Here is a 27144-nt window from a genome sequence, read left to right on the forward strand (position 1 = left end):
TCTGGGTACTTCCAAAGCAGCTACCAAATGCAAACAATGAAAACTCATTCAATCAATCACATCAGGTGGTGTCTAATTTAAATTTGTCTATTAGTTTTTTTAGCACTGAGAATTTCTAAATCATTCTGGGTAAGGCAAATGTAACATTATCCATGTACATTAAAATACTAAGATTACCTTTCTTCTTAAAATTCCCAGGCATATTTTTTAAGCTGGTATCCTTAAGGTTTTGTTGTATCGTATTATGTGACTTTTTTATAACAAGGAGCAAGTGAGATAAAGGATATAATAGAGTTCATACAATAAAATGCATTTAAGGATTTCTATTGACACAAGTTAGAAAGGGGAGAGAATTTACCTGATAGTGCATTAATCAGTGCTTGTGTATTGCAAGGGTATGGATTCTACCAAGAAGGAGTAGCAAGGTCACCTCAGTCTTTGATACACAATAAGGTTTCTGCCACATTGCAATAACGCTCTTATTGAGCAAGGAGCAATGATTTGTGATCATGGGAATGAGTAACTCAAGGGCCACAGCCAGTAGCTACATAAGCAGGGATGCCTAGACAGGGCCTCTTGCCTGTGAGTAACCTGCTGAATTGCTGAATTGTCTCTTCTCCCACTGGCAGATACCATGCATGTGCAAAGCCCTCTGAATGGTGATTGGGGATTGCCTACTGTTCACACACTGATCATGCTTACAAAAATGTATATCAATAAGGCTATACAGCATAATAAACTGGAGCTCTTTGCTCGTATGCTTTGAGTTCTTAAAAGACAGTCACAACAACTGGAACTTTGGAACAGGGACAGGAATCTGGACCAGTGCCAGAGTGACCACTTCACAGTCAAGCACTGTAGCGTAGTCAAGACAACCTCTACAAGGACTCCAGAGGGAGAGCCCACAGAATTGTGCTATTTCTGGACCAGTCAGAGTGTGACAGAGACGGTTAAGTAACTTAATGGGGCAGAAAGTAGGAAACCTACTCACTTCTGACAGGAAAGCAGATTTCAGGAGTATATATAAATGTGTAAAAGAGCAGGGGTGCACAGTTCAATTAGGAGACATTAGGAAATTCCTAGACATTGCTCACAAATCCATGGTTACCTGAGGTTGGCTGTTTGATAGAGGGATTGTTTATGGTGAACAGCTCACCACTTATGATAAGCAATGCCCAGAAGAAATACAGAAAAGCCATTTTACTATATATAATCTCATTAAACAAAGTCTGAAATCTGAACCAGAAAAGGAAGTCAGGAAATTTACAGTTGGAGCACAGACAGGCCCATCTTTTAGTAGTAGATGTCCCTCTCCTAAGCCTGAACAGGATGATTTTGAATGGCCTATCCCGCTTCGCTACTTTCAGCCCCACCCTATTATTGTGTCTATCCAAATGTACAACCTGTAAAGACTCTTTTAATGTAAAAAAATGAAATAAGAACTGAGGAAAAGCAGGATCAGAAATATAAAACAAAGACCGCAGCAACACTTAGCAGACAAAAAGCAAAAGATAATTAGTTATATTCTTTATCTTCACTTTAAAAAGTTTTGCAACAGGCTAGAGATCAAGGAGAAGACACAGAAGAATTATATCCTGTTATAGAGGAGGATGACCTTTTAATCCAGGGCAGAGAAGACATAGACATGAATTACTTCCCTTTAAAGTTCTAACCCAGCTTAAGGACTTAATTCATAAATATGGGCTCATAGCACTTTTCATGTTACAACTTGAAACAATATCACGGGCACAATATTGGAAAGCACTCGCACAGGCAGGCCAGGCAGTGTTTTGGATGACAGCATTTTTGGAACGGACTCGTTTGATTGCCACTCAGGCTGCTTCAGGAGCAAGCATAAAGTCATACTTTGAGCAACTTAGTGGCATTGGGGCTCATGAAAACACCTATATGGGTGGAACAATGGCCCCTGACCAAAGAAACTACAGCCACTCTACATCAATTAGTACAAGAAAAATTAGAATTAGGATACATTGAGGAAATATGCAGCCATGGAACTCCCTAGTATTTGTTATTAAAAAAAAAACAATCTGGCAAATGCAGAATGTTAATGGATTTGAAACAAGTAAAGTCAGTCTTGGAATACATGGGTTCTTTACAGGCATGTTTGCTGTCCCCAAATATGATCCCCAGGGAATGGCCCTTATAGATAATAAATATTAAAGATTGGTTTTACTCTATTCCCCTTCACTCTGAGGAAAGGGATAAATTTGTTTCCTCAGTACCAACATATAATTCTCAAAGACCTGTAGGGCTGGGGACTAACCCCAGAGGTTATAGGTCAAATGATATATGGCAAATGGATGTTACACATATGGGAAAAACATTCCTTTATGTTACAGCTCACACTTATTTAGGCTTTGTATCTGCATATCAATGAGGAGAAGCTGCTTCTACTGTAATAAATCACCTATTTCATTGTTTTGTCTCTATGGATATCCCACACACCATTAAGACTGATAATGGACCCTCATATACCTAAAAAAAAAAAAAAATTAAAACAGTTCTTACAGGAATTATCTATATATCATATATTTGGGATTCCTTACAACCCTACAGGACAGGCTATTGAAGAAAGATCTAATCAGACCCTGAAGAGACTCATCAAAAAACAAAAAGAGATAGAGTCACTCAAAAAGATAGATAAAGCAGTGTACACAATAAATTACTTAAAATTTGATTCAAATTATTTAAGTTCAGCTATGAAATACCCTTTGGTGAACACAGACAGTGAATCACTCAAAGATAATATTCCATCTTCATGATGAAGGTTCATTAAGAAGGCCCCCTAAGAATGAGACCATGGTTATGAAAAAGGGTCCTGAAGGATGGGAGGGACCCTATAGGATTCTAATGTGGGGACCAGGATATGCTTGTATCTCCACAGGAAAAAACCTTCAACAATGGATTCTCACCAGACATCTCAAAGTTGTTCATAGAACTGAAGAGAAAAAGAAGGAAAAGGCAACTGTCCAACAGGAGGAGAAGACATGCCCCCAAGACCACTAGCAAGATGCTTTCTATATATATATATATATATATATATATATATATATAGGTTTGTGTTACACACAATCAGGGACCAGAAGCCAAAAGGTGGGCTATGGACCCACCATGGCCTAGGATTGTCTCATAGGGGAATGGGGTATTATGTGACACATAGGCTGGGCATGTCATAGCAACACCCTCATCTACACAGGAGGGTTGCAGCAGTGTGTCTACATAATGGATCATCAGGTTGGCCCCTTAGAAAGCACAAGCCTCCATGGGATACATTTTTATCACTCAAGATTTGGGCCAGCAGTTTGGCACATGAAAAAACATTTTGGGCCCTGTTTCTTGAACAAATGGCATGAGAATTAAACACCAGTTCTATACTAAAGCCTGCCTGGGAGGGAAATATTTATTTTTTATAAGGGGAGACTGTAACTGTTACCAAAGAAACATTAGAGTTTTACAATGTTACTTGTTGGAATTGTACAATTAGTGATTGCTTGGATAATGAAATTGAAAATCAGACTATATTTATGATCACTAGAGCTCATGTATCAATGCTTCCTGTCAAAAGCGAGAAATGGTATCATACTAAGACTGATCATAAATTCAATACCATAATAGAAGGAAATAGACCTTATTCCCATTAGAAAAAAGAGATGTATCAGTTGTCATATTAGGTATCACTATGTTAGTTTCACTTATAGTTTCATCAGTCTCTCGCAATGTCCATATTTAATGTACAAAACAGCATAGTACAAGCTGGATATATAGAGGAACTAGCTAGGAATGTCTCAGTGGGTTTTGCCCAACAAGCTAAGATAGATAAATAATTATACCAGATGATAAAAGAGTTAAGGGAAGTATCATTGGAAATAGGAACAGAAGTGGAATTATTAAAACTCTAGGCTCAATTACAATGTGATTACAGATATACAAATATATCTGTATTTTTTTTTTTTGCTGTATAATGATACAGGTCAAGATTATGATTGGAACAGTATAAAGAGGCATTTGAATGGTTTATTTTTCAATAACACAATTGAAGGTACATAGAAAGTTTATATAAATTGGCATCTGATATAGAGAAAGTTTCTTATAAAAATTTGAATCCAGATAAAACTGCTGAAAAAAATCAAATATTGATTTGATAATACCTTTTTCATGGTAGTTAAAATTGGAATCATGGATTGTCCTGTGTGTTATTGTGTTGTTACTGCTTTGTTGTTGCCCTGTAATATTAGGATGCTTTTATAGATCTTTCTCCATCATCCTTTCAGAGATTGCAGCTCAAGAAAGGACTTTTTATCTTAAAGATAAAAAGGGGGGATTGCAAGGGTATGGATTCTGCCAAGATGGAGTACCAAGGCCACCTCAACCTTTGATGCACAATAAGTTTTCTGTCACGTTGCAGAAACGCCCTTGTTGAGCAAGGAGCAATGATTTGTGATCATGGGAATGAGTAACCCGAGGGCCACAGCCAGTGGTTACGTAAGCAGGTATGCCTGGACAGGGCTTCTCCCCTGTGATCAAGTTGCTGAATTGCTGAATTGGCCCACCTCTCATTGGCAGATACCATGCATATACAAAGCCCATGAGCTGCTTCTCTGAATGGTGATTGGGGATTGCCTACTGTTCACACTCTGATCACACTTGCAAAAATGTATATCAACAAGGCTATACAGCATAATAAACTGGAGCTCTTTTTACACTCCATGAATCTCCTGCCTCATTCATCTCGCCTCTGAGATCAAAGGGCTCATATGATTTGAGCTCTTAAAAGATGGCCCCAACAGTGTATAAATGTTATTTCTGGTGACATGAATCATATTGAAGAAACCTGCCATGTAAATCACCAGGGACTTTGGCCTGTTTTTTCCCTTTTTCCTTTGTTCTGTGTGATAATGGCTACCATGGTTTTTGTGAGAAGCAGCTTTTGTGGCACATCTACTTCTCTCCAGATGTACATGTAGATCTATATAGCAAGGTTTTGTACTATACCAGAACTCAAATATAGTAAATAATAATACTTGCATAAGTTTAAAAATAACTTCTTTTCAACAACCAGCTGAATCTGATATTGCAAGTATCCTCCCCATTTCACAGATGAAGAAACAAGGAAATGACTTGCTACAGTCACATAGCTAGTAAGTATCAGAACCAATATCAAAAAGGGTTCTGAAATATTATGATTTTCTCACAAGTTCAAGCCAAAACTACATATCCAATCCTCAGCAACTGGATTCAGTGTCCTGTCCCTAATGAAGATGTTTCTAGCAGGGAGCAATGGGGTATAGTGAGGTACAGAAAATTCTTTTTGACATGGATTTCTTTATGCTATTAGTTCTTAGTTTTCAATTTCTGATTTGTTTTTCACAAAATAAGTGAATTGCATTCAAAATATTTTCCCCCATTGAAATTCTGTTATATATGAGAATAGGATAGGTAGACTGAGTTGTCATTTTTAAAAGGATGATGGACAACTGGAAATTATATTTGGAGAGATAATGACACTATTTGTAAAAACATTTACTGTTCTTACAAGAAAGACAGAGAACTGATCTGCATTGGAAGGATAGTAATAAGAACCTCCCAAAATACCCAGGGCACCAAAAGTTTTCCTGTACTGAAATTACCTAAAACTTGTATAAATCCTTCAAAAAAAAAAAAAAAACCAGGAAGTTCCTGATAATATTTATTAATTGGCCCATTATAATATATAGGATATGTATAGAAAGGTATCTTTGAAAAGCAACAGAAAGAGACCCAAGTGAAATTTCTAGTGTACACAATAGGATTTAATAGTAATGAATCTTATGTCAAGAACTTCTTTTGAATTCTTTTCTTTTCTCTTAGGCTAGTATCAGCGGTAGCAGGAAGCTGATAGCTACAAATGGCTGTAGATTATTTTAAAGTGTGTCCATTGGCCAGCAAATATGCTGAGAATGTATAGTCCCCTTCCAGTAGTCATCCTAATTTTTCATAGAGGTGCAGAGATGTCCTTGAGGTCACAAAGGCAGAAATCAAGTACTTTCAAATATTCCAAAGTTATAAAGTCTTCAGGTATAATGCTGAGGAAAATTGTGGCTCTGTTGTCTGAAGACTAGCCTAGTAAAGAGCAGAGAGTCATATCACATGAGTAATAAATATTCTATACCAAAGCAACCCATGAACATATCTATTATAGCATAAAGAGATAGTGAATTGCATTTGACAGAAATACTGATGAAATTATGCATCTTTAAAATAATGATTTATTCATTTATTTTCACAGATATTAAGTCCTTTCCAGAGATGCACACTTCATTCATGGTAACAAAACACACAGACACACAGACACACACACACACTCATACACACTATCCAAAATAAATTATGGAAAGAAGGTACATCCTACTAAAGATAACATTTGATGATCCTATCTATGAACTTTAAAAAATGAACTTACCTCCTCTCTTTTAAGCTTCTTCAAGTCCTTAATTGTAAAGCTTGTAAAGTCTATAAGCTTTTAGCAAATATCTACTATGTGTCAAGGCATTATGCTAAGGACTGGTTCTACTAAGGAAGGCAAAATAGATTTCTGGCTGTCAAGGAGCTCACACAGTCTAATGGGGGAGACAATACATGAACAATTATGTACATACAAGAAATAAAGAAAATAAACAAGAGATCAAAGGAAAGCAGCAGGAGGTGATCAATGTAATTGACATATCAGTCACTTCTATTCTTAAGACTTTGATAAACCCAAATTTGAAAAATGATTTTTCTTTGGATCTGATATTTTTTACACTCCCCAAAATGTTCCTCAATTTCTGTTTTCTCAAGTGACAACTTTGCTTCTTCCTGGATTCTACTACATTGGTCATTTTCAACATACAGTATGTGTTCTCTCTCCTCATCTTTTCAAAGCACCTACATAGATAGAGGTGTCTTTTCCTTAAGAAAGCCCAGGAAATTTACTTTGTTTTTCTTTTTGCCAGCAATTTCCATAATGATTCAGCTGCTTGGGGTTTATACCACATTTATTTCCTTGTGGAAATGTGTGCCTCTTTCCTTGCATGTTGTTTTTTTTGTTTCCTTCTCATAGAATTGTAAGAAAATAATAAACCATTGATTTAGAACAGAAAGGGACCTTTTAAACCACTGAATCTGCAATTCATTTTACAGATAATGTATCTGATATGTAAAGAGGTTTGAACACAGGTCTTCCTGACATAAAATTCAGTGTCCAATCTACCATACCATAATACCTCTCATTTGGCCTCAAAGGCACTTTGATTTTTGCTATCCCAAGTTAGGTAACTCACCTGAAAAATAAGAACTTGTCATTCATTTTTACTCAGCGTGTTTCAGATGGCTAACTTCCCTAAAGGAAGATGGCAAGATTCTCCATTAGAAGCTTGATTACATACATATCCCAGATTTGCATTCTATTTGTCTTTAAAAAAAAAAAAAGAATAGAGTAATATTCTATTTGGCATCCCATTGCTATTTATTTAGCAGACTTAACCTTTTTTGAGTTGGAAGGTCATCAATGTGATATTCCATTGCTAGTTAACTTTCTAATACAACCTAAAAATAGTTCCTTGCCTACTTGCCCATGAAAGTCTATTTGTATGATGATCAACTAGAAAAAATTGTAAATATGTTTGATTCTATCTCCAGAGAGTCCACCTTGGAAGGGAACCCTGATCAAACCTTTGTGTAGATTAGTGAGTATAAGGTCTGGCCATCAGCCCTCATTTAGCCTAAGAACAGGTAGAAGGAGGGGAAAAGATGAGTTAGAGATTATCTTTTTTAATGGGGTTTGTTACACTGAATTATAGTATATAATATAAACTTCAATGACAATAATTTTATTGGCTAAGTGGCACAGTAGATAGAACATTGAGTCCAGAGTCCAAAAGTCTTGAGTTCAAATCTTAATTCAAAAACTGACTAGCTGTGTAAGCTAAGGGAGTCACTTTACCTTCATTTACTTCACTTTCTTTATCTGCAAAAAGGAAATAATAAAATCACTTACCTTCCAGAGTTGTTGTGAGGATCAAATGAGATAATTTGTAAAAAGTACATAGCACAATTCCTGGCATATGCAGGCATTATATAAATGTTAGCTATTGTTATTGTTAGAGGAAGCTGGTTTTACTCAATGTATAGAGTGCTGAGCCTGGAATCAGAAAACTCTGAGTTCAAATCCAGATTCAGATACTTATGAAATGTGTGAGCCTGGGAAAATCCTTTAATGTGTATTTGCCTAAATCTGCTGGAGAAGGGAATGCCAACCACTCCAGTGTCTTTGCCAATATAATTTCAAAGATAGTATTACTATGCTGTGGTCCATAGGATTATGTGCGACAGTAACACCATAAAAAACAATCAGTTACTTTTGAGGTAAAGAAAAGGCAAAAAGCAATTTATAATGATCTTTTAAGGAAGGGCAACTCCCAACAGACAAGGTATTGTTAGTAAAGGAGTGCAAAACACAAAATTAAATAGACCAGAAGCTTCTATACTCTCCCCACCCCCAAACATTCTAAAAATAGAAGTTTATCCTAGAAACAAAAGAATATTAGAAAATAACAAACTGCTTTTTAAAATTTTCCTTAGAGAATTGCTATAAAAGCAAATATTCTTGGACAAGAGAATTCTGTTACCTTAATTCCCAAAGCCATCATTGCCTTTAAAAGAAGCACTTAAATGCTAATTAAGAGATGGTGAGAAACAGGACAGAGAAATGTTCATCAAAACAATTGAATACTTGCAGTTTTTTAGCTATAGCTCAACTTATTATTGTAAAAGGTCATATTCCCATGCATTCACTTTAATCCCATACAGGATCAAGACATGACTGAACAATTATTATTATTATTATTATTACTACTAATTAATTTCCGTTGAAATAATGCTCAGTAAGTGCCTAATGACAATGGGACACAATGGGAAGAGTTGTTGATATATTAGCCCAGAATCAGGGTACAAAACCCAGCTTAAATAAATCTTAGGGGAAGTTAGGCAATTCACTTCCCCTCTCAATGAAGATTGGATTAAATGACCCATCAAGGGCCTTTCTAGCTCTAGAATTATAAATTTAAAGATATGTGCAAGGCCTCGATCAGGGCACTGACAATGCTGTGTTATTCAATATCAGTCAGTTGATAAACATTCAATAAGCACTTACTGTGTTCCAGGCACTGTGAAAAATGTTTTGAATACAAATAAAGGCAAAAGACAGCTACTGTTTTCAAAAAAGTTCATAATCTAAAGCTAGGTACCAATAAACTCAACAAGATAAAAGAATTGCAATATTCATACAAGGTCTGCAAAATCCTCTTTATGATATGAGAATGAATTGCTGAATCTGGAGAGCACCATAAAATACAACAGAACACAGCACAATAAAATACAACATAATACAATGCAATGCACTACAATACACCAACCATTTATTATATATCTACTATGTGAAGAACACTATACTTGATTCTGGGGGAGGTACAAGATTTAGATAAGACATGGTTCTGCCCTCACAATTCCAACTAGGTTAACTATATACACAATATCTCAAAATCAGTAAATTCTAGAAGCACAGAGCAAAACATTTTATGAGATGTGAGAGGTCTCAGGAATCAGGGTAACCTCTGGAAAAAGAGGCATTGGAGCTGGGCTTTAAAGATTGACAAATATAACAAGTGAGAGGACATTTCAGATGCAAAGGATAGCCTGAGTGTAGAGGTTGGAAGAATCCTGAAGGATCTATTCCTAAGATTTTGGTTTAAGAAAATCATTATTTTAGCAGATTTCACTTGAAAAACCTAGCACGACAGAGAATCATTTTACTTAGTGGTGAAGGCAACAAATTTAAATTTCTAACTTGGAGTTTCCTGCAATTCACTTCCCTTTTCTTTCCAAAAATGTTCCCATAGAATTGAGATATCCAGAAGCCTTTATGGGCAGGAATAGGGGAGCAGTGTGGGAAGCAAAAAGGGAGATCACAACAATGAAGCCAAAAATAGAATCCTAAAAATAAAATCTCTGTCCATCTAATTCTCTTTCAGCTAAAGATCACAGCCTTTATGCTCACTTATGATCAAGTGAAAGGAGAAATGGTTAAGAAGCAAGGCAGTTACTCTAACTTACTAAATTAATATGTAATCATTCCTTCTTCACCACAAGAAACAATTGTGTTTTGTCTCAAGTCTCAAGGCTGAATCTTAAATAAGGATATTTATCAAATCCTTGATTTGGCAAGAACCATGGAAATAATTTGCCCATTTGCAACAATGAAAGAGGAGAGGACAAAATTTGTATAGTAAATAAGGCAGGAAGACCAAATCCACTTCTTTAAAGGTTACTGACAGTGCCAGAGTAAGTGGTATTTATGGACAAGACCTTTGCATCTAAAATTCCAAAGGTTTTAACATTACTGCTTCTTTCTTAAGGAAATTCTCTTTTTTTCTTCTCCAACATTATAAAGAATTCCTTTGGTATTATGTTTATCCTTCTTCACCCTCATCTTCCATATCATGTCATTGATTTTCACTTGCTACTATTCTAAGAGATACTCTTGGCATTGCTACTTTTCCCTGAAGTAGAAAAAACTTAGAGACCTAGACCAGAGGTGTCAAACTCAAGGATCATGAGTTGAAATACTCTCAAGTGAAAACTTGAACCAGATTTCAATGTAATTGGGAAGAGTTTACCAAATTATTATTTTTTTAATGATAATACTTATGAATTTAAAAAAATAGATAATCTTAATTTGTGATGTCCTAAGGCAATATGCAGCTTTTGGGGATTTGTTTCTATTTGGGTTTCACATCACTGATATAGACCATGTGCTGTTAGTACCAAACTTGGAATCAAGAAATTTGTATTGGAATCTGTTGTAACATTTATTACCCATTTGACCATACATAAATCATTTAACCTCTCTTGGTTTCAGTTTCCTCATCTGTAAAATGGGAATAATAATGATAATTCACTATTTGCTTCACAAAGGTATTCTGAGAAAAGCATTTTCTAAAATTTAAATTGCTATATAAATGAGTTATTATCTACTTTGACTTCCTTTTTTAAAAAAAAAGGCAGGGTGAGAAATTAAGGGGAAGTTTCCAAGAAAAGAAATTAATTTCACTTGCTCAGAGAGAAAAATCCAAATCTCCTAACTTATAGTTCAATTTCTTATCTATTATACCACACTAGTCAACTTTCTCTAGATCTAAAATAGCTCCCTGTCTCTAGCTGAACTTTCTGCCCCTTTGTGACAGCCATAGTCATAGATCTAAGGCTAAAGGGATCTCTCAGATATACAGATATACAATAAATTGAGATGAAAGAATCATTCTCTATTCATGCCATAAGTATTGAGTTGGCATTGAGAATAAAGAAGTTAGCCTAGACATTCCTCTTAGGGAAGAGAATTGTGCCCAAGACGTCACGCTTTAGATGTTCAGAAACCTAACAAAGTGTTCAGGTACATATGTTAACAGGGGGCTGTCCAGAATTCTTTGCCTTACCTACTTCCTGAAATAGGATCAACTTATCTCTTATGTTCACTTTTCAGAAAATCATGAAGCGTCTCATAAAAAGATATGTCCTGAAGGCCCAAGTGGACAGAGAAAATGATGAAGTCAATGAAGGCAAGCAATGTTTCAATGGATTTCCCAGAGTTGTCAGATGCCCTAAATATGTGGAAGCTGTCCTACATTTATTTCAATGCTTATCACTAAGGAAGTTCTAGAAAATAGAACCAGAAATGGGAATATTTTCATGAAATGTGTGAAACTCTTACTTCCAGGTTCTGGCTTTCATGAGTCAGTCTGTCTGCTCTAAATAGCCCACATCTTTAACCTGACCACTTTGGTCCTACATTTCAAACATCAACTCTACCACTGACTTCTCCATCCCATTTAAGTATATTTTTCCTGCCTGTTTTTTTTATTAAAACAGAATATATCCCTCTGTATTATTCAGTTTTAAGCTGATTATTTTACATTGTTAAGGAGATTATCTTGTTCTAGTTAAATAGTATTATTAAATATAGAATCACAAAATTTAAGCTGGAAAAGACTTTAGTGGATTCTATTCCAGTCCCTTCACTTTATGAGTGAAGAAAATGAGGTCCAGAGAGATCAAAAAAATGTATCCAAGGTCAGACTCCAAGGCAAATTCTGATTCCAGATCTCATGTTCTTGCTTCTAACCCATACTACCTATTTTTTACTCTAAGATAATAAAAAATCCAGTAATATAAGAACAAAAATTCACATACTTTAAAGACACTGGGTTGCCATTATTCTAGACATTCATCCAAAAAAGTTATAGTAATGAATTACCCTCTGAGAAATATCTTTTCTTTAAATCAATTGTCTGCTAATTAGATCAAGGCTGAGAAGAACCATCATTTCACCAATTATTTCCATTCTTCTTCCCCAGAGCAATCTAAATATTTCCCATTGGAATTCCCTAGGAAGGTTGCTTTTTCGATTCTTTTTTAGCAAGATTTTTTTATCAACTGGACTATAATGACAAAGCTTTTTGCTCTCTCAAAACAAAACAAAGCAATGTATAACCCCAAGCACATTAAAAATTGGAGTAAATGTGATTGTTGATCAAGAGTCATAGTGGCTTTTGACCAACATTCTAAGTCTTCATGATTCTGATCCTGGAGAAAATACGTTTTTCTGTTTCAGTTGCTCACCTAAAAGATTTGGTGAGAAAAGAGGGAAACATTCAAAATGGACAAATATATTGCCCCTTCATTGGGGTTGGAGGAGGTCAGCCCATCAGTCTCAAGTGGGACCTCCTTACCAGTTCTCCATTAGAGACATGTCTGTCTGAAACAAAAAGACTAGATTCCTAAATTAGAAGGTTCTGAATTTCTTAGAATGAAATATACCCTAAAATGCCAAGAAAGGGGGAAAAAAAGAACAGAACATACTATGACTACAAATATAAAAAAGGAAAAATGGAAACATAATTCAAAAATAAATGAGCAACCAGAAAGGGGATATGAAGGAAAGTCTAAAAAAGCTGTTATGAAAAAATAGTACAGAAAAAATGATGCAAGTAAAAATATTGTAAATTTTCTATTGTTTTCTTTTTTAAGAATTAAATTCATCCAATTCTTCCTGTGAAACAAGAGAACTGTTTGGTTCTGCACACATATATTGTATCTAGGATATGCTGTGACATAATTAATATGTATAGGACTGCTTGCCATCTGGGGGAAGGGATGGAGCAAAGGAGGGGAAAAGTCTTAACAGAAGTGAGTGCAAGGGATAATGTTGTAAAAAATTACCCAGGCATGGTTCTGTCAATAAAAAGTTTTAATTATAAAAAAAAAGAAGAAAAAGAAAAAGAATTAAATTCATGATGAATTATCAATTATTTGGTTCAACTTTGAACTAATTATTTTAAAATGATTTTTAAAATAATTAGTTCAAAGTTGAACCAAATAATTGATAATTCATCATGAATTTAATTCTTTTTCTTTTTTGATTTTTAAAAAATCATCTTAATCTCAATAGTCCTTATTTCACTATTTTAGTTGCAATTTAACCCAAGAATATTAAAACCAAACTAAATCCTTCAGTTCCCATTTGGTTTTATTCATCCAAAATAGGACGGGAAGGTCAAATCCAGGTCCCACCATGTGACCGGCACAATTCTTCAGCCTCATTTTTATTGAATTGAAAAAGAAATTTCACCAAATCACAAAGTCCTCCATGAACAGTCCTCCCTTTAGTCACTTTTCCCATAACCAGATCAAGAATGGTCATAATTGCTACATTATGTGATATACTTTATTTTTTGAAATTGATTTAAATTTGAGGTTACTAAGCAACTTGCATTTGTGAATATATTTAATATTAAACATCTACATCTAATTTCTTAAAAGAAATGTGAAAAAGGTAATTTCTTTCTACCTGATCATGTTCACCAATTTTTTTGTCTTTTCAGGAGAACTAAAGGAAATCAAGCAAGATATCTCCAGTCTCCGATATGAGCTTCTTGAAGAAAAATCACAAACAACAGGAGAGTTGGCTGGCTTGATTCAGCAACTCAGTGACAAGTTTGGCAAAAACTTAAACAAAGATCATCTGAAGATAAATGAAGGCAAGGATAACTAGCCAGATCCACAGAAGTGATACAACCAGCATTCAGAGGGAGTGATAAAAGCAAAGATTTGAGCCTAATCCTGGCATTGGCCATCAAGCTGATACAACTCCCAAGGACCTGTTTCTTGGTGACAATTGTGTCCAAACAGGTTTGCCATGTCTACAATCAGCTGAGCCTCCTGGATCTAGGAATTGTGGTGATTCTAGATACCCAAAGTAGTTTTTTTCTTTTTTGTAAAAGAGTGAAATACTCATTGAAAAGGGGAGAAACAGTAAACAAATATCTGAGGTCTCTACTCTCATATAGCTGACCTATGATGTGTTTCCCTACTGGCATATCCACAGTATTGTATCTTCTCCCCTGGAGCAGGGAGAAAAGATGTTTGTTTCAGCTGTATATATACTCCTTCCTTCTTGGGTACCATGCATTAACACTGCTTAATTACAGGGTAGATGGACTATCTAAATATCATCCTTAGATATTCATAGCAAAATACCAAGCAAAACCAGGAGGTAACCTGTGATCTATTCTTAAGTGCCAGATGAGAACACAGATAACCTAATAGCAACATAGTTATATTTGTTTAAAATTTTTTTGAAAAATTCTAAATCAAAAATTGTTCTGTCAGTAGATCTGTTTGGAGGGATTGGGGAATTCAGGTAATATATTTTTATCTTTATTAAAATTATCTTGTATTTACTATTTTTACCTAAAAAGAAAAAAAATAAAAATTACCTCATAATAATCTGCTGGCCTAAATAGAATTGGTATTTGTTGACCTCAATAACAGTGACTACTTGTGACTTTAGAAAACATAATAGCAAACACTGGTTACTTTCATTTTTGCCTTTAGAATGCCATAAGAGGTTTTCTCAGCTGTATAATTTATTGTGAAATATTGTTATTCCATTGTCTTATTATAGTAGTATAATGAGGATAAAAAAAATGGTTTAGTCTGGGGATATGTTTAAATAGTAGATATATGACAAAGGTTTATGGGCAATAACCCTATGAAACTCCCTAGATTAACCTCAGGGCCCAGATTCAAATTATTCTGTCTTACCTCATTTTGTCCCTGCCCATTGCCATCTTTCTTAGAATTAGAGTTTAACCCCTTAGTTTAAATATTTAGATCTCATACTGTAGTAAATAAAATAATTCAATTAAGGGGAAAGCATGTGTAAACAGGAACTACCCTGTCCCCTACTACCTGAATGCCAAGATTTTACCTTTCATCCCTCCTTAGGGTTTTCCAATATCTTTAAGGAACTTTGAGGTGTATAATGTCTCTGCCAGTCTGTTTCCAACTGATTAATATTCACCTAATTTTAGGAGTCTCCAAACTCCAGTTCCACTTAACCACTTATCAATCAGATTAATTTTTCCAAAGAATATTTACTTCAAAGATAGAAAAAGAACAAAAATCTTCCCGCCCTCCCAAGAAATAGGGACATAATTTCCCTCAGTCAGTGGAAGGGGATTAGATATACAGTTTAATTAATTTCCTATATAGTATTAATTCCATCAAGTTTCAAATCCAAATACCCTGATTCAAATCCCAGTATCCTAGCTTTCTAGAGATTCCCAGGCTCTTGCGGGGTAGGAGGAGGGGGAGGAGGGTAAGAAAGTAGAACAACAATATCTGATCCAAAATTCTGCCCCCAAGGTAACCATGGCCCAAACTCCCACGTCTGAGGACTCTGTTGCCTGCAAGAAGAACTGAAAAGGACTGATGAAACAGATCAAAAACACAACACAATTCTTAAGATCACAAAGCCTAAAAGAAAGAGTGGGTTCCTTACTTCCTGATAGCTGTGCTATGATTGAACAGAACCTGTAATCCCCTGGACATTGTCAGTGTATGAGTTATTCACCTGCTTATAAGAAAAGGTATCTCAGCTACTGGCTCAATTTGCTGCTGAGATAAATATATCAAGAAGGGTCTCATTCTTCACTGAACTTGCCTACTACTCCTTCTAGATTTGGTTACTACAGAGACTTTTGATAGTTCTTGTTACCTTCCAAACCTAACAACATCATAAGGTGGTTCATTCTGTCTCCAATAATCATTCATCTCCTATTGGGTAAGAAACACAACAGAGGACTACCATCACAGTAGTCCACTTAAAAGTTTTTTTTTTTTTCACCATGCAGTAAGCAGGAAAAAGACAGAAAATATCTGCACCTTCAGGAAGGGAAATGTCCTTGCCATCCTACATTTCCTCAAGCAAGCTGAACAATCTTCACATGGATTGACAGCAGACTGAGCATATCATCTTTGCTCTAAAGATTGGACCCTAAAAGACAAATCCCTCTATTATACTATTATATATGGATATATTTTCTATAGTCTCTACCTACACTGTATGCATTTAGATTCTTGAGACTGAAGACCAGGAGAACAACACATTGTAAATCCCAAAGTATTCTAAAAATGGGGGGAGGGGGAAGAGACTATTATTATTAACATTTAATAACCATTATAAAATGAATAAAATACTTTAAATTTAATAGCAGAATCATACAATTAACCATTCTATTTTGTCAGAATTACAATAATCTTTTAGCTAGAAGGGGAAAGTCTATTCTAGCATTTTTTTTTATTTTGGTATTTTATTTTTTCCCAGTTACATATAAAAACAATTTTAATATTTATTTTTAAAATTCTACATTCCAAATTCTCTCCCTTCATCCCTCCCCATTTCTTTTTATTGAGAAGGCAAGCAGTTTGATATACATAGTCATGAAAAACATTTCCATATTAATCAAGTTATGAAAGAAAGCATAGAGCAATTGTATTACTGAGAATACCAAAATCATACATAGCTTACAATGTTGCTGTTACTTTGTACATAATACATTTTATTTTGCATCAGCTCATGAAGTCTTTCCAAGTTTTTTTCTGAGCATCCATTATCATGTCTTACAGTATAATAGCATTTCTTCATAATTACATACCACAGTTTGTTCAGCCATTCACCAATCTATGGGCATCCATTCAATTTCCAGACTTTGCTTCCAGAAAAGAGCTGCTATAAATGTTTTTGTACATATAGGTCTTTTTCTTTTGGGTTTTTTATCTCATTTGGGATAGAGACCTAGTAGTGGTATTGCTAGGTCAAAGGGTAGTCAAAGGGTATATAGCAGTTTGGGTATAGTTCCAAATTGCTCCTAAGAATTGTTGAATCAATTCACAACTTCACCAACATTGCAATAATGTCTCATTTTCCCCACATCCCTGCCACCATTTGTCATTTTCCTTTTTTGTCCTATTAGCCATTCTAATAGGTATGAGGTACTACCTCAGAACTGTTCTAGTTTGTATTTCTTCAATAAATAGTGAGTTATGGCATTTTTTCATATGGCTATAGATAGTTTTGACTACTTTATTTGAAAACTTCTTATCTTTTGATCACATATTAATTGGGAAATGGCTCTAATTTCTATAAATTTGATTCAGTTCTATATATGTTTAAGAAATGTAAATTTATCAGAAAATTGCTTCGATTTTTTTTCACACTTTTGCTAACTGTATTTCCCTCCATATCCCCCCAATTTATTCTACTCTTTCTTTTCTTCATACTGTCTCTCTAAAAAGCATTTTGCTTTTAATGATGCCTTCTTCATATCTGTTTTACCTTCTTTCATCACCACACTTTCTTTTATCTCTTTTTCTTCCTACTTTTCTGTAAGGCAAGATAGATCTCTATACCCAATTGAGCCAATTCTTTGAGCCAATTTTAATGAGAGTAAAACTCACTCATTCCTATTCCCCTCTTCCCCTCCATTGTAAAAGTGTTTTTCCTTGCCTCTTTTATGAGATAATTTACCCCATTCTACTTCTCCCTTTCCCTTTGTCCCAATACATTCCTCTCTCACTCCTTATTTTTATTTTTAATATATTATCCTTTTATATTGAACTCACACTTGTGCCCTCAGTATAGACATATACACACATACACACTCTTTTTAACTGCCCTAATAATGAGAAAGTTCTTATGAATTACAAGTGTCATCTTCCCATGTAGGAATGCAAATAGTTTAATCTTATTAAGTACTTTATTATTTGCTTTTTTCTGTTTAACCTTCTTATGCTTCTCTTGAGTTTTGGGTTTAAAAGTCAAATTTTCTATCAAGCTCTGTTTTTTTTTTTAAAGAATGCTTGAAAGTTCTCTATTTCCATTATGGAATATTATTGTTCTGTAAGAAATGACCAGCAGAATGAATACAGAAAGGACTGGCGAGACTTACATGAACTGATGCTAAGTGAAATGAGCAGAACCAGGAGATCATTATATACCTCAACAATGATAGTTTGAGGATGTATTCTGATGGAAGTGGATCTCTTCGATAAAGAGAGCTAATTCAGTTTCAATTGATCAAGGATGGACAGAAACAGCTACAACCAAAGAAAGAACACTGGGAAATGAATATAAACTGCTTGCATTTTTGCTTTTCTTCCTGGGTTAATTATACCTTCTGAATCCAATTCTCCCTGTGCAACAAGAGAACTGTTCAGTTCTGCACACATATATTGTATCTAGGATATACCATAACCTATTTAACATGTATAGGACTGCTTGCCATCTGGGGGAGGGGGCAAAGAGAGGGAGGGGAAAAATCAGAACAGAAGTGAGTGCAAGGAATAATGCTGTAAAAAATTACTCTGTCATGCATTCTGTCAATAAAAAGTTATTTTTTAAAAAAATAAAATAAAGAATATTAAAAAAAAAAAGTTCTCTATTTCACTAAATATCCACTCTTTCCCCTAAGAGATTATACTCAGTTTTGCTGGTTAGATGATCCTTGGTTGTAATTCAAGTTCTTTTGCTTTCTGGAATATATTTCAGCCCCTAATTCTTTAATGTAGAAATTGCTAAATCTTCTGTTGGGAAACTGTGGCTCCATGATACTTGAATTGTTTCTTTCTGGCTCTTTGTAATGTTTTCTCCTTGACCTGGGAGCTCTAGAACTTGACTATATTATTCTCGGGAGTTTTCATTTTTAGATCTCTTTCAGGAGGTGATGCTGTATTCTTTCAATTTCCATTTTAACCCTGGTTCTAAAGTATGAGTAGTTTTCCTTCATAATTTCTTGAAAGATAACGTATAGAATCCTTTTTAAAAAATACATGACTCTCAGATAATCCAATAACTTTTAAATTCTCTTTCCTGAATCTATTTTCCTGGTTAGTTGCTTTTCAAATGAGATATTTCACATTATCTTCTATTTTTTCATCCTTTTAATTATGTATGGTTGTTTTTTGATTTATCATAAAATCATTAGGTTCCATTTGCTTAAATCTAATTTTTAAGGAATTATTTTCTTAAGTGAGCTTTCATACATCCTTTTCTATTTGGTTAATTTTACTTTTTAAGGAATTTTTTCCAGTTAATTTTTTTGTCTCTCTTTCTATTTGGCCAGCTCTTCTTTTTGAGGCATGTTTCTCTTCATTGGCTTTTAATACTTTCTTTACTATTTGCCCTAACTTATTTTTAAGGTGTTACTTTTTTCAGTATTTTTGTAGTGTGTGTTCTTGATCAAGTTATTGCCTTCTTCTTGCATCATTCTAATTTTCTTCCTAAGTTTTCCTCTATCTCTCTTAGCTGATTGTCAAAATCTTTCTTGAGTTCTTTTATGACCTTAGACCAATTCTTAACTTTCTTGGAGGCTTTGAATGTGGGAGCTTTCACTTTTTTATCTTTTAAATACTACTTTTGATCTTCCTTGTCACCACAATAACTTTTTATGATAGAATTTTTTTTTCTGTTGTTTGCTCCTTTTCCTAGCCTATTACTTGACTTTTAACTCTTTGTTAAAGTAGGATTATGTTTCCAGGGTAGAGAGTGCATTGTCCCAAGCTTCGAGGTGCTCTGTAATCTCCCACAAGCAGCTGCTGCATCTAATTCAATGGAATCCAGAGTCTGCTTGTGATTTGCTGGGGCCAGAACTGTGCAGTTACAGTCTGTACTGGACTATGCTCCATTCTCACACAGGTGTGACAGAAATTTCCTGCTTATTTTCTAAGTTGTTTTTGGTGTTTTGGGGCTGAGAGGTCTAGAAACTATAGTGTCACTGATTCAGTCTACTTGAGGCCTGTTCCTGATTTGCTGGAGCTCAGTATGTGTTGTACCAGCCTATGCTGGACTGTATTTCACTCTCATCTTGCTGCAACAGAACCTTTCCTGCTGACTTTCTAAGTTGTCTTGGACTAGAAAATTGTTTTATTCCATCATTTTGTGAGTTCTACCAGTCAATATTTTTTTTTTAAAGTCATGTTTAAAGGTATTAGAAGGGGCTTGGGGAAGAAGGCAGGCAGATCCTCACCTTTATCCTGCTATCATGGCTGAATGACTTTTTAAAAACATGCAAGCTTTACTGACCCACACATAACACCATATATCAAGATATGGTCAAAATGGGTTCATTATCTAGACATAAAGAATGACATCGTAAGCAAATTAGAAGAGCATAGAATAGAATATAGGAATTTGTGACCAAAGAAAAATTAGAGATACACTGATCACAAAATAGATAGTTTTGATTATATTAAATTAAAAAGGTTTTGTACAAACAAAACTAATGCAGACAGGATTAGAAAGGAAGCAATAAACTAGGAAAACATTTTTACATTCAAAGGTTCTGATAAAGGCCTCATTTCTAAAACATATAGAGAATTAACTCAAGTTTATAAGAAATCAAGCTATTCTCCAATTGATAAATGGTCGAAGGATATGAATAAACAATTTTCAGATGAAGAAATTGAAACTCTTTGTAGTCATATGAAAAGGTGCTCCAAATCTCTATTGATCAGAGAAATGCAAATTAGAACTACTCTGAGATACCACTACATACCTCTCAGATTGGCTAAGATGACAGGAAAAGATAATGATATATGTTGGAGGGGATGTGGGAAAAGTGGGACACTAATATATTGTGGGTGGAACTGTGAACAGATCTAAACATTCTGAAGAGCAATTTGGAACTATGCTCAAAAAGTTATCAAATTGTGTATACCCTTTGACCCAGCAGAGTTTCTACTGGGTTTATACCCCAAATAGATCTTAAAAGAGGAAAAGGGACTCATATGTGCAAAAATATTTATGGCAGCCCTTTTTGTACTGGCAAGAAACTGGAAACTGAGTGGATGACCATCAATTGGAGAATGGTTGAGTAAATTGTGGTATATGAATGTTATGGAATATTATTGTTCTGTAAGGAATGACCAGCAGGATGAATACAGAGAGGACTGGTGAGACTTACATGAACTGATGCTAAGTGAAATGAGCAAAACCAGGAGATTATTATACACAACAACAACAATTCTATATGAAGATTAATTCTGATGGATGTGGCTCTCTTCAAAAATGACATGATTCAAACCAGTTCCAATTGTCCACCCAAAAAGAGGACTGTGGAAACTGAGTGTGGACTAAAATATAGCATTTTCACTCTTTCTGTTGTTGTTTGCTTGCATTTTGTTTTCTTTCTAAGGTTTTTTTTCCCCTCTTGATCTGTGCAAAAGGGATTGTGCAAAAGATAACTGTATAAATACATATACATATATTGTATTTAACATATATTATTAACATATTTAACATGTATTGGACTACCTGCCATCTAGGGGAAGGGGTAGGAAGGAGGAGAAAATATGGACAGAGGGTTTTGCAAGGGTCAATGTTGAAAATATTGCAATATTGTTGTTATAATAATGTTGTAAATAAATGTAAATAAAAAGCTTCAATAAAAAAATAAAGTCAAATATAAACCATTGGAAAGAAATAAAGATGCAGTTTTCAGGTTATACAAACAATGGAAAGAGGTTACTTCCATCACTATGGTAGGTAGGGGGAGCACAGAATGTTTCCTCCCAGAAGCAGGTCCCTAGACTCTCCAACATTGCTTCCTCTATTTTAAGTAATCTGGGAATGTTCCAAAGCCCCATGTCACAAAGCAAAATCAAGCAGTAGCAGGCAGTTATCATAAAATGCATCAAAATAGATAGCCTTAAAATTGCAGCTATGCAAGTCAAAGTTTATGCTTCTGCCCTACTAATTCAAATGACCGGAGTACTGAGAGATACCACTCTTCTGTCAACTGCTATTTTAGAATTCCTTTGAAGATGAGGAAATTATAGTGTAGAAAAAGTGGTAAACAAGATGAGGTCAAAATTTGTTCATGATTTAGACATAAAGACTGATACTATAAACAAATTTAGGAGAACAAGGAATAGTCTATCTCTAAGATCTGTGGAAAAGGAAGGAATTTATAGTCAAAGAAGAACTAGAGAACATTATAATATGCAAAATAGATAATATTGATTATATTAAATTAAAATGTTTTATACAAACAAAACTAATGCAGACAAGATTAGAAAGGAAGCAAAACACTGGGAAAATTTTTCTACATCCAAAGGTCCTGATAAAGGCCTCATTTCTAAAATGTATACAGAATTGACTCAAATTTATATGAATACAAGCTGTTCTCCAGTTGATAAATGGTCAAAGGATATGAACAGACAATTTTCAAAGAAAGAAATTAAAACTATTTCTAGTCATATGAAAAAATGTTCTAAATCACTTTTGATCAGAGAAATGCAAATTAAGACAACTCTGAAGAACCACTACATACTTCTCAGATTGGCTAAAATGACAGGAAAAGATAATGGCTAATGTTAGAGGGGATGTGGGAAAACTGGGACACTAATACATTGTTGGTGGAGTTGTAAACTGATCTAACCATTCTGAGGAGCAATTTAGAACTATGCCCAAAGGGCTATCAAACTGTGCATACCCTTTGATCCAGCAGTGTCTCCCCTGGGTCTATATCCTAAAGAGATCATAAAAAAGGGAAAAGGATTCACCTATGCAAAAATGGAAACTGGAAACCAAATAGATGTCCATTAACCATGGGGAATGGTTAAAGAAGTTATGGTACATGAATATTATGGAACATTATTGTTGTATAAGAAACAATCAGCAGGATGATTTCAGAAAGGCCTAGAGAGACTGATACTAAGTGAAGTGAGTAGAAGAAAGAGAACTCTGTATATAGCAACAATAAGATTATGTGATGATCGACTATAGATGGATGTGGCTCTTTTCAACAATGACATGATTCAGGGAAATTCCAATAGACTTGCTATGGACAAAGTCATCTGCATCCAGAAAGAGGACTGTGGGGACTGAATGTGGATCACAACATAGTATTTTTTGTTGTTGTTTGCTTACTTTTTTTTCTCATTTTTTTTTCCTTTTTTGATCTGATTTTTCTTGTATAGCATGACATGTGCAAATATGTATAGAAGAATTACACATATTTAACATATATTGGATTACTTGGTGTGTAGGGGAGCAAGGGGAGCAAGTGGGGGGAAGAAAGGGAGAAAAAACTTGGAACACAAGGTTTTGCAAGAATGAATGTTGAAAACTATCTTTGCATATATTCTGAAAATAAAATGATACTATTTCAAAAAAAGGGAGAGGGGATTAAGCTTATCACAAACATTGCTTGAAGGTACTGGCCATTTCTCAGTTGAAGTCCTGCTGTGTTAAGAACCATGTCTAAATGAAGGGGCAGATCATTTCTCTGAGAGTGTCCACAGCTGTGAATCATAACACTTGAAGCAGTTGCAAAGCAGCCTTTGCAGATGTTCCTTGTGGATTGGGAATGAAATAAATTGGAGACAAAAGGGAAGAGGAGAGAAGTCAGAGAACACAACTGCCTCTCAGTCTCCTTGTAATATCATCTCTCACATGAAGAGATCCATTCTCCACTAGACCTCCAGCATCCACTAGCAATTGGTTCCTGTGTCACAACACAGCTATATCACACTTGTCTCCCAATATGAGTCTGCTCTCAAAATCTTCTGAAAGACATTATGTCTCTTATTTCTACAATATTCTCTTATTTGTATGCTTTCTGATCTAAGATGTCAGTTTTCACAGAGTAAGGGACAGCATTATATTATATGGTACACTCTATTGCTTTTTGTCAGTCTTAGCCTGAGTTAAATTCTTAGCTCTATCACTCAGTTACTTTATAATCTTGAATAAACTATCCATCCTCTCTGGTCTTCAGTTTTCCAATCTATAAAATGAGATTGTTGGATGAAATAGTCTTTAGATCCCTTTCTAGTATTTTTATAACAATGCAAATTGGATGCTAACTTATCTGGCTAACACCAATCTTGATGTTGCTACAGTTTATGGGTGACTGCCAAGAAAACTAATTCAACAGATTTCAATTCAAAAATAGATATTGTGTCCACAATGTGAAGAATTATATTAGGCACTGAGAATACCAAAGGGAATAAAAGACCATCCACAGAATGGGAGCAACTGCTTCAAAATTGTTCTGACCTTTCCATCTGAATTAGCTGCAAGGGAAAAAAAATATTCGTTTAATGAATCCCTGAATAGGATTTTTCAAGGAATGACTTAAAGGTAAAATGACCACTAGGGGGAGCAAAAACCTGAAATGTCATATATTATGACCTAAATTACAAAACCTGGAATCTTTAAATTTTTAATTAATTTATTTATTTATTCATTTTGGGCCAGGAAAGGTTAGATCAAAATTGGCATTTGGAATAAAACTATTGACAATAAATTTCCTATATGTATTGTTTCTTTTTATTAGAATGTAGGTTTCTTTAAAACAACAGCACCCTCTACTTTGAATCCTGCAAGTGCCTAGTAAATGTTTTATTTTTTTTTTTTTTTACTCATTTATGAGGGAGGAAGAAGGAAAGGCATTTTAATAGGGATCAATATTCTAGCATATTATTCAAAATTAAGGATTGGTCACATGCAAAATTGTTTTAGGATAGTGAGAAAGAAGTGGAAAAATTTTAAATGAGGTCACATTAATAGGCAAGGAGAATGGAGAAAAGGAGCTTCTATGATGGAATGAGTACTAAATTTGGAATCAAAAAGGTTAGGTTCAAATCTCAACTCTCTCTTCTTCTTTCCCTCTCTCTCCTCTTCCTCCCCCCCTTCTCTTTCCCTCTCTCCTCATTATTAGTGTGACTTTGAACAAACCATAATTTTTCAAGGTCTCAGTTTCCTTGTAAAATGTGGATGTTAAACTGAATGATTTCTTGGGGTCCCTCCAAGTTCTAAAATCTTATGATTGTACAGTTCAATTTGTAGAATTCCTAAGAGCAATAATGAGATGATAAAAAACCAGCTCTATTACTTCATATTATTATCTATTAAAATTACAGAAGGAATGGAAGTCAATGGCATTAGTTCAGTAAGGCTCCAAAATACTGTGTAATTATAAATAGATTAAAAGAAACATTTTAGGCTGAATAAAGAAAGTAAAGTCCATTAAGGAAACTTCCTTGTCTTAAAGAAAAGCATCAGGTTAAGAATTTGGGGTGGGGACCAACTTCACAGAAACAGTTACATTACAGCCATTTCACTCCTGTCCTGCCATCCCAGCCAGGAGTGATGCACAGATACACAGAAGTGTATCTTCTAGTTTCTGTGCCTTTTTTTTTTCTCAGTTCTAACCTTTCTAAATGATCCTTCTAAGAGCCTTTAGGAACACTATACTTGCATGAAAGTCCATAGACATTTCCAGGACTATATAGTGTCCTCCGTCTTCTTGAGCTAACTCAGATCTGATCTTATATATAGTAGGTACTGGTAGGTACTGGCCACAGAACAAACATTCTACAATAAACCATTTATGAAGTTTTCTCTGAAGAGAATAGGATCTGAGGAAGGCTGTCTCAACTGCTATATTCCATGAACCTTTTTGGAACTTGTGTGATATAGCAGGAAAATGCAACTGGAATTGAGTGAAGAAGTCTGTGTTAACGTTCTCTAACTAATGGTAATAAACTGTTATGTGTGACATAACAAGTTGTGTGTAACTTTGATCAAGTCTTTCTCAGTCTCTCTAGGCCTGAGTTTCCTCCTCTGTTAAAATAAGAATATTGTACTAAATTATCTTTAAGGACTAAAGGGGCCCTGCAACTTTCAAGTGGGAAGAAGGAAGAAAAAACTGTGGAACCCCAGGTGTGGCAGTAGTAGAGACTTTCTACTGCTTGGGCTCTCTCTCTACCTGATCACCCCTTATCTGTAAGCCTGTCTATCTCAGTTGTGAATACAAAGAGAGATTGTGAATGTTATTGCTGCAGGCCATATTTAGTGCCAGGGAAAAGAAAGTGTATTTGTTTGAACCTTTTGTTTGCATACTTATTTCTGACTCAGCATCTACTTAAAAGTTTCTTTCTGTTACCATGCAAGAAGCAAAAAAAAAAAAAAAAAAAAAAAAGAAGACCAAAAATATCCGCAACTGCTCGAAATGTAGAGGGAACGACCCCTGCCATCCCACTTTTCCTCAAGCAGGTGGCCATACTTATCACTCAAAGCAGGTTGCCCATGCTTTAAAAACTAGGACCTAATTGGCCAATCCTTCCATTATACTTTGATGCCTGGGGACATAGTTTGCCTAAAAATAGATGTTGCTCCTGCCACCTGAATTGGGTACATTTAAATTCTATGGAGTTTGAAGACTAAAGACATCCACCCTCTATGGCTTAGAAAAAGGATTCTGCAAATGTTGAAGTGCTCTAGAAATGGGGTCTATTATTATTGACACAAAAGAATTCACTGTCATAGACTGTTGGAATAGCAAAGGTTGTTGAGGGATAATCAAGTCAAATTCTCCTCCTCAATCTTTCTCTCTAGACTTTATAGCAGCAAGAGCTAAGGATCAGACAAGGGAACAAGATTGTTTTAAGATAAGTTATCATTCCTATCCATGACCCAACTCCTACCAAAATGCAAAATATGAAAGCAGAATTCGTTGTTCAGTTGTGTGTGACCCCATTTGGAGTTTCTTGGCAAAAATACTGGAGTGCCATTTTTTTCTCCAGTTCATTTTACAATTGAGGAAACTGAGGCAAATAAGGTTAAGAGACTTTCCCTAGCAAATGTCTAAAATCATATCCAAACTTAGATCTTCCTAACTCCAAGGTTGGCACTCCACTCAATGA

General features: G+C 34.9%; 1 protein-coding gene across 1 annotated transcript in view; it reads left to right on the plus strand.

The window, feature by feature from the left end:
• Window positions 1–14143, plus strand: part of TRPC7 (transient receptor potential cation channel subfamily C member 7) — a 283142-nt gene extending 268999 nt beyond the window's left edge. Inside the window, exons 11-12 of the mRNA XM_051973682.1 lie at window positions 11576–11651; window positions 13974–14143. Coding sequence (XP_051829642.1) covers window positions 11576–11651; window positions 13974–14143 — 246 coding nt within the window. The remainder of the gene's footprint in view (window positions 1–11575; window positions 11652–13973) is intronic.
• The last annotated feature ends 13001 nt before the right edge of the window (window positions 14144–27144 follow it).

This window comes from Antechinus flavipes, chromosome 2 (assembly GCF_016432865.1).
Source record: "Antechinus flavipes isolate AdamAnt ecotype Samford, QLD, Australia chromosome 2, AdamAnt_v2, whole genome shotgun sequence".
NCBI classification, from domain to species: Eukaryota; Metazoa; Chordata; class Mammalia; order Dasyuromorphia; family Dasyuridae; genus Antechinus; species Antechinus flavipes.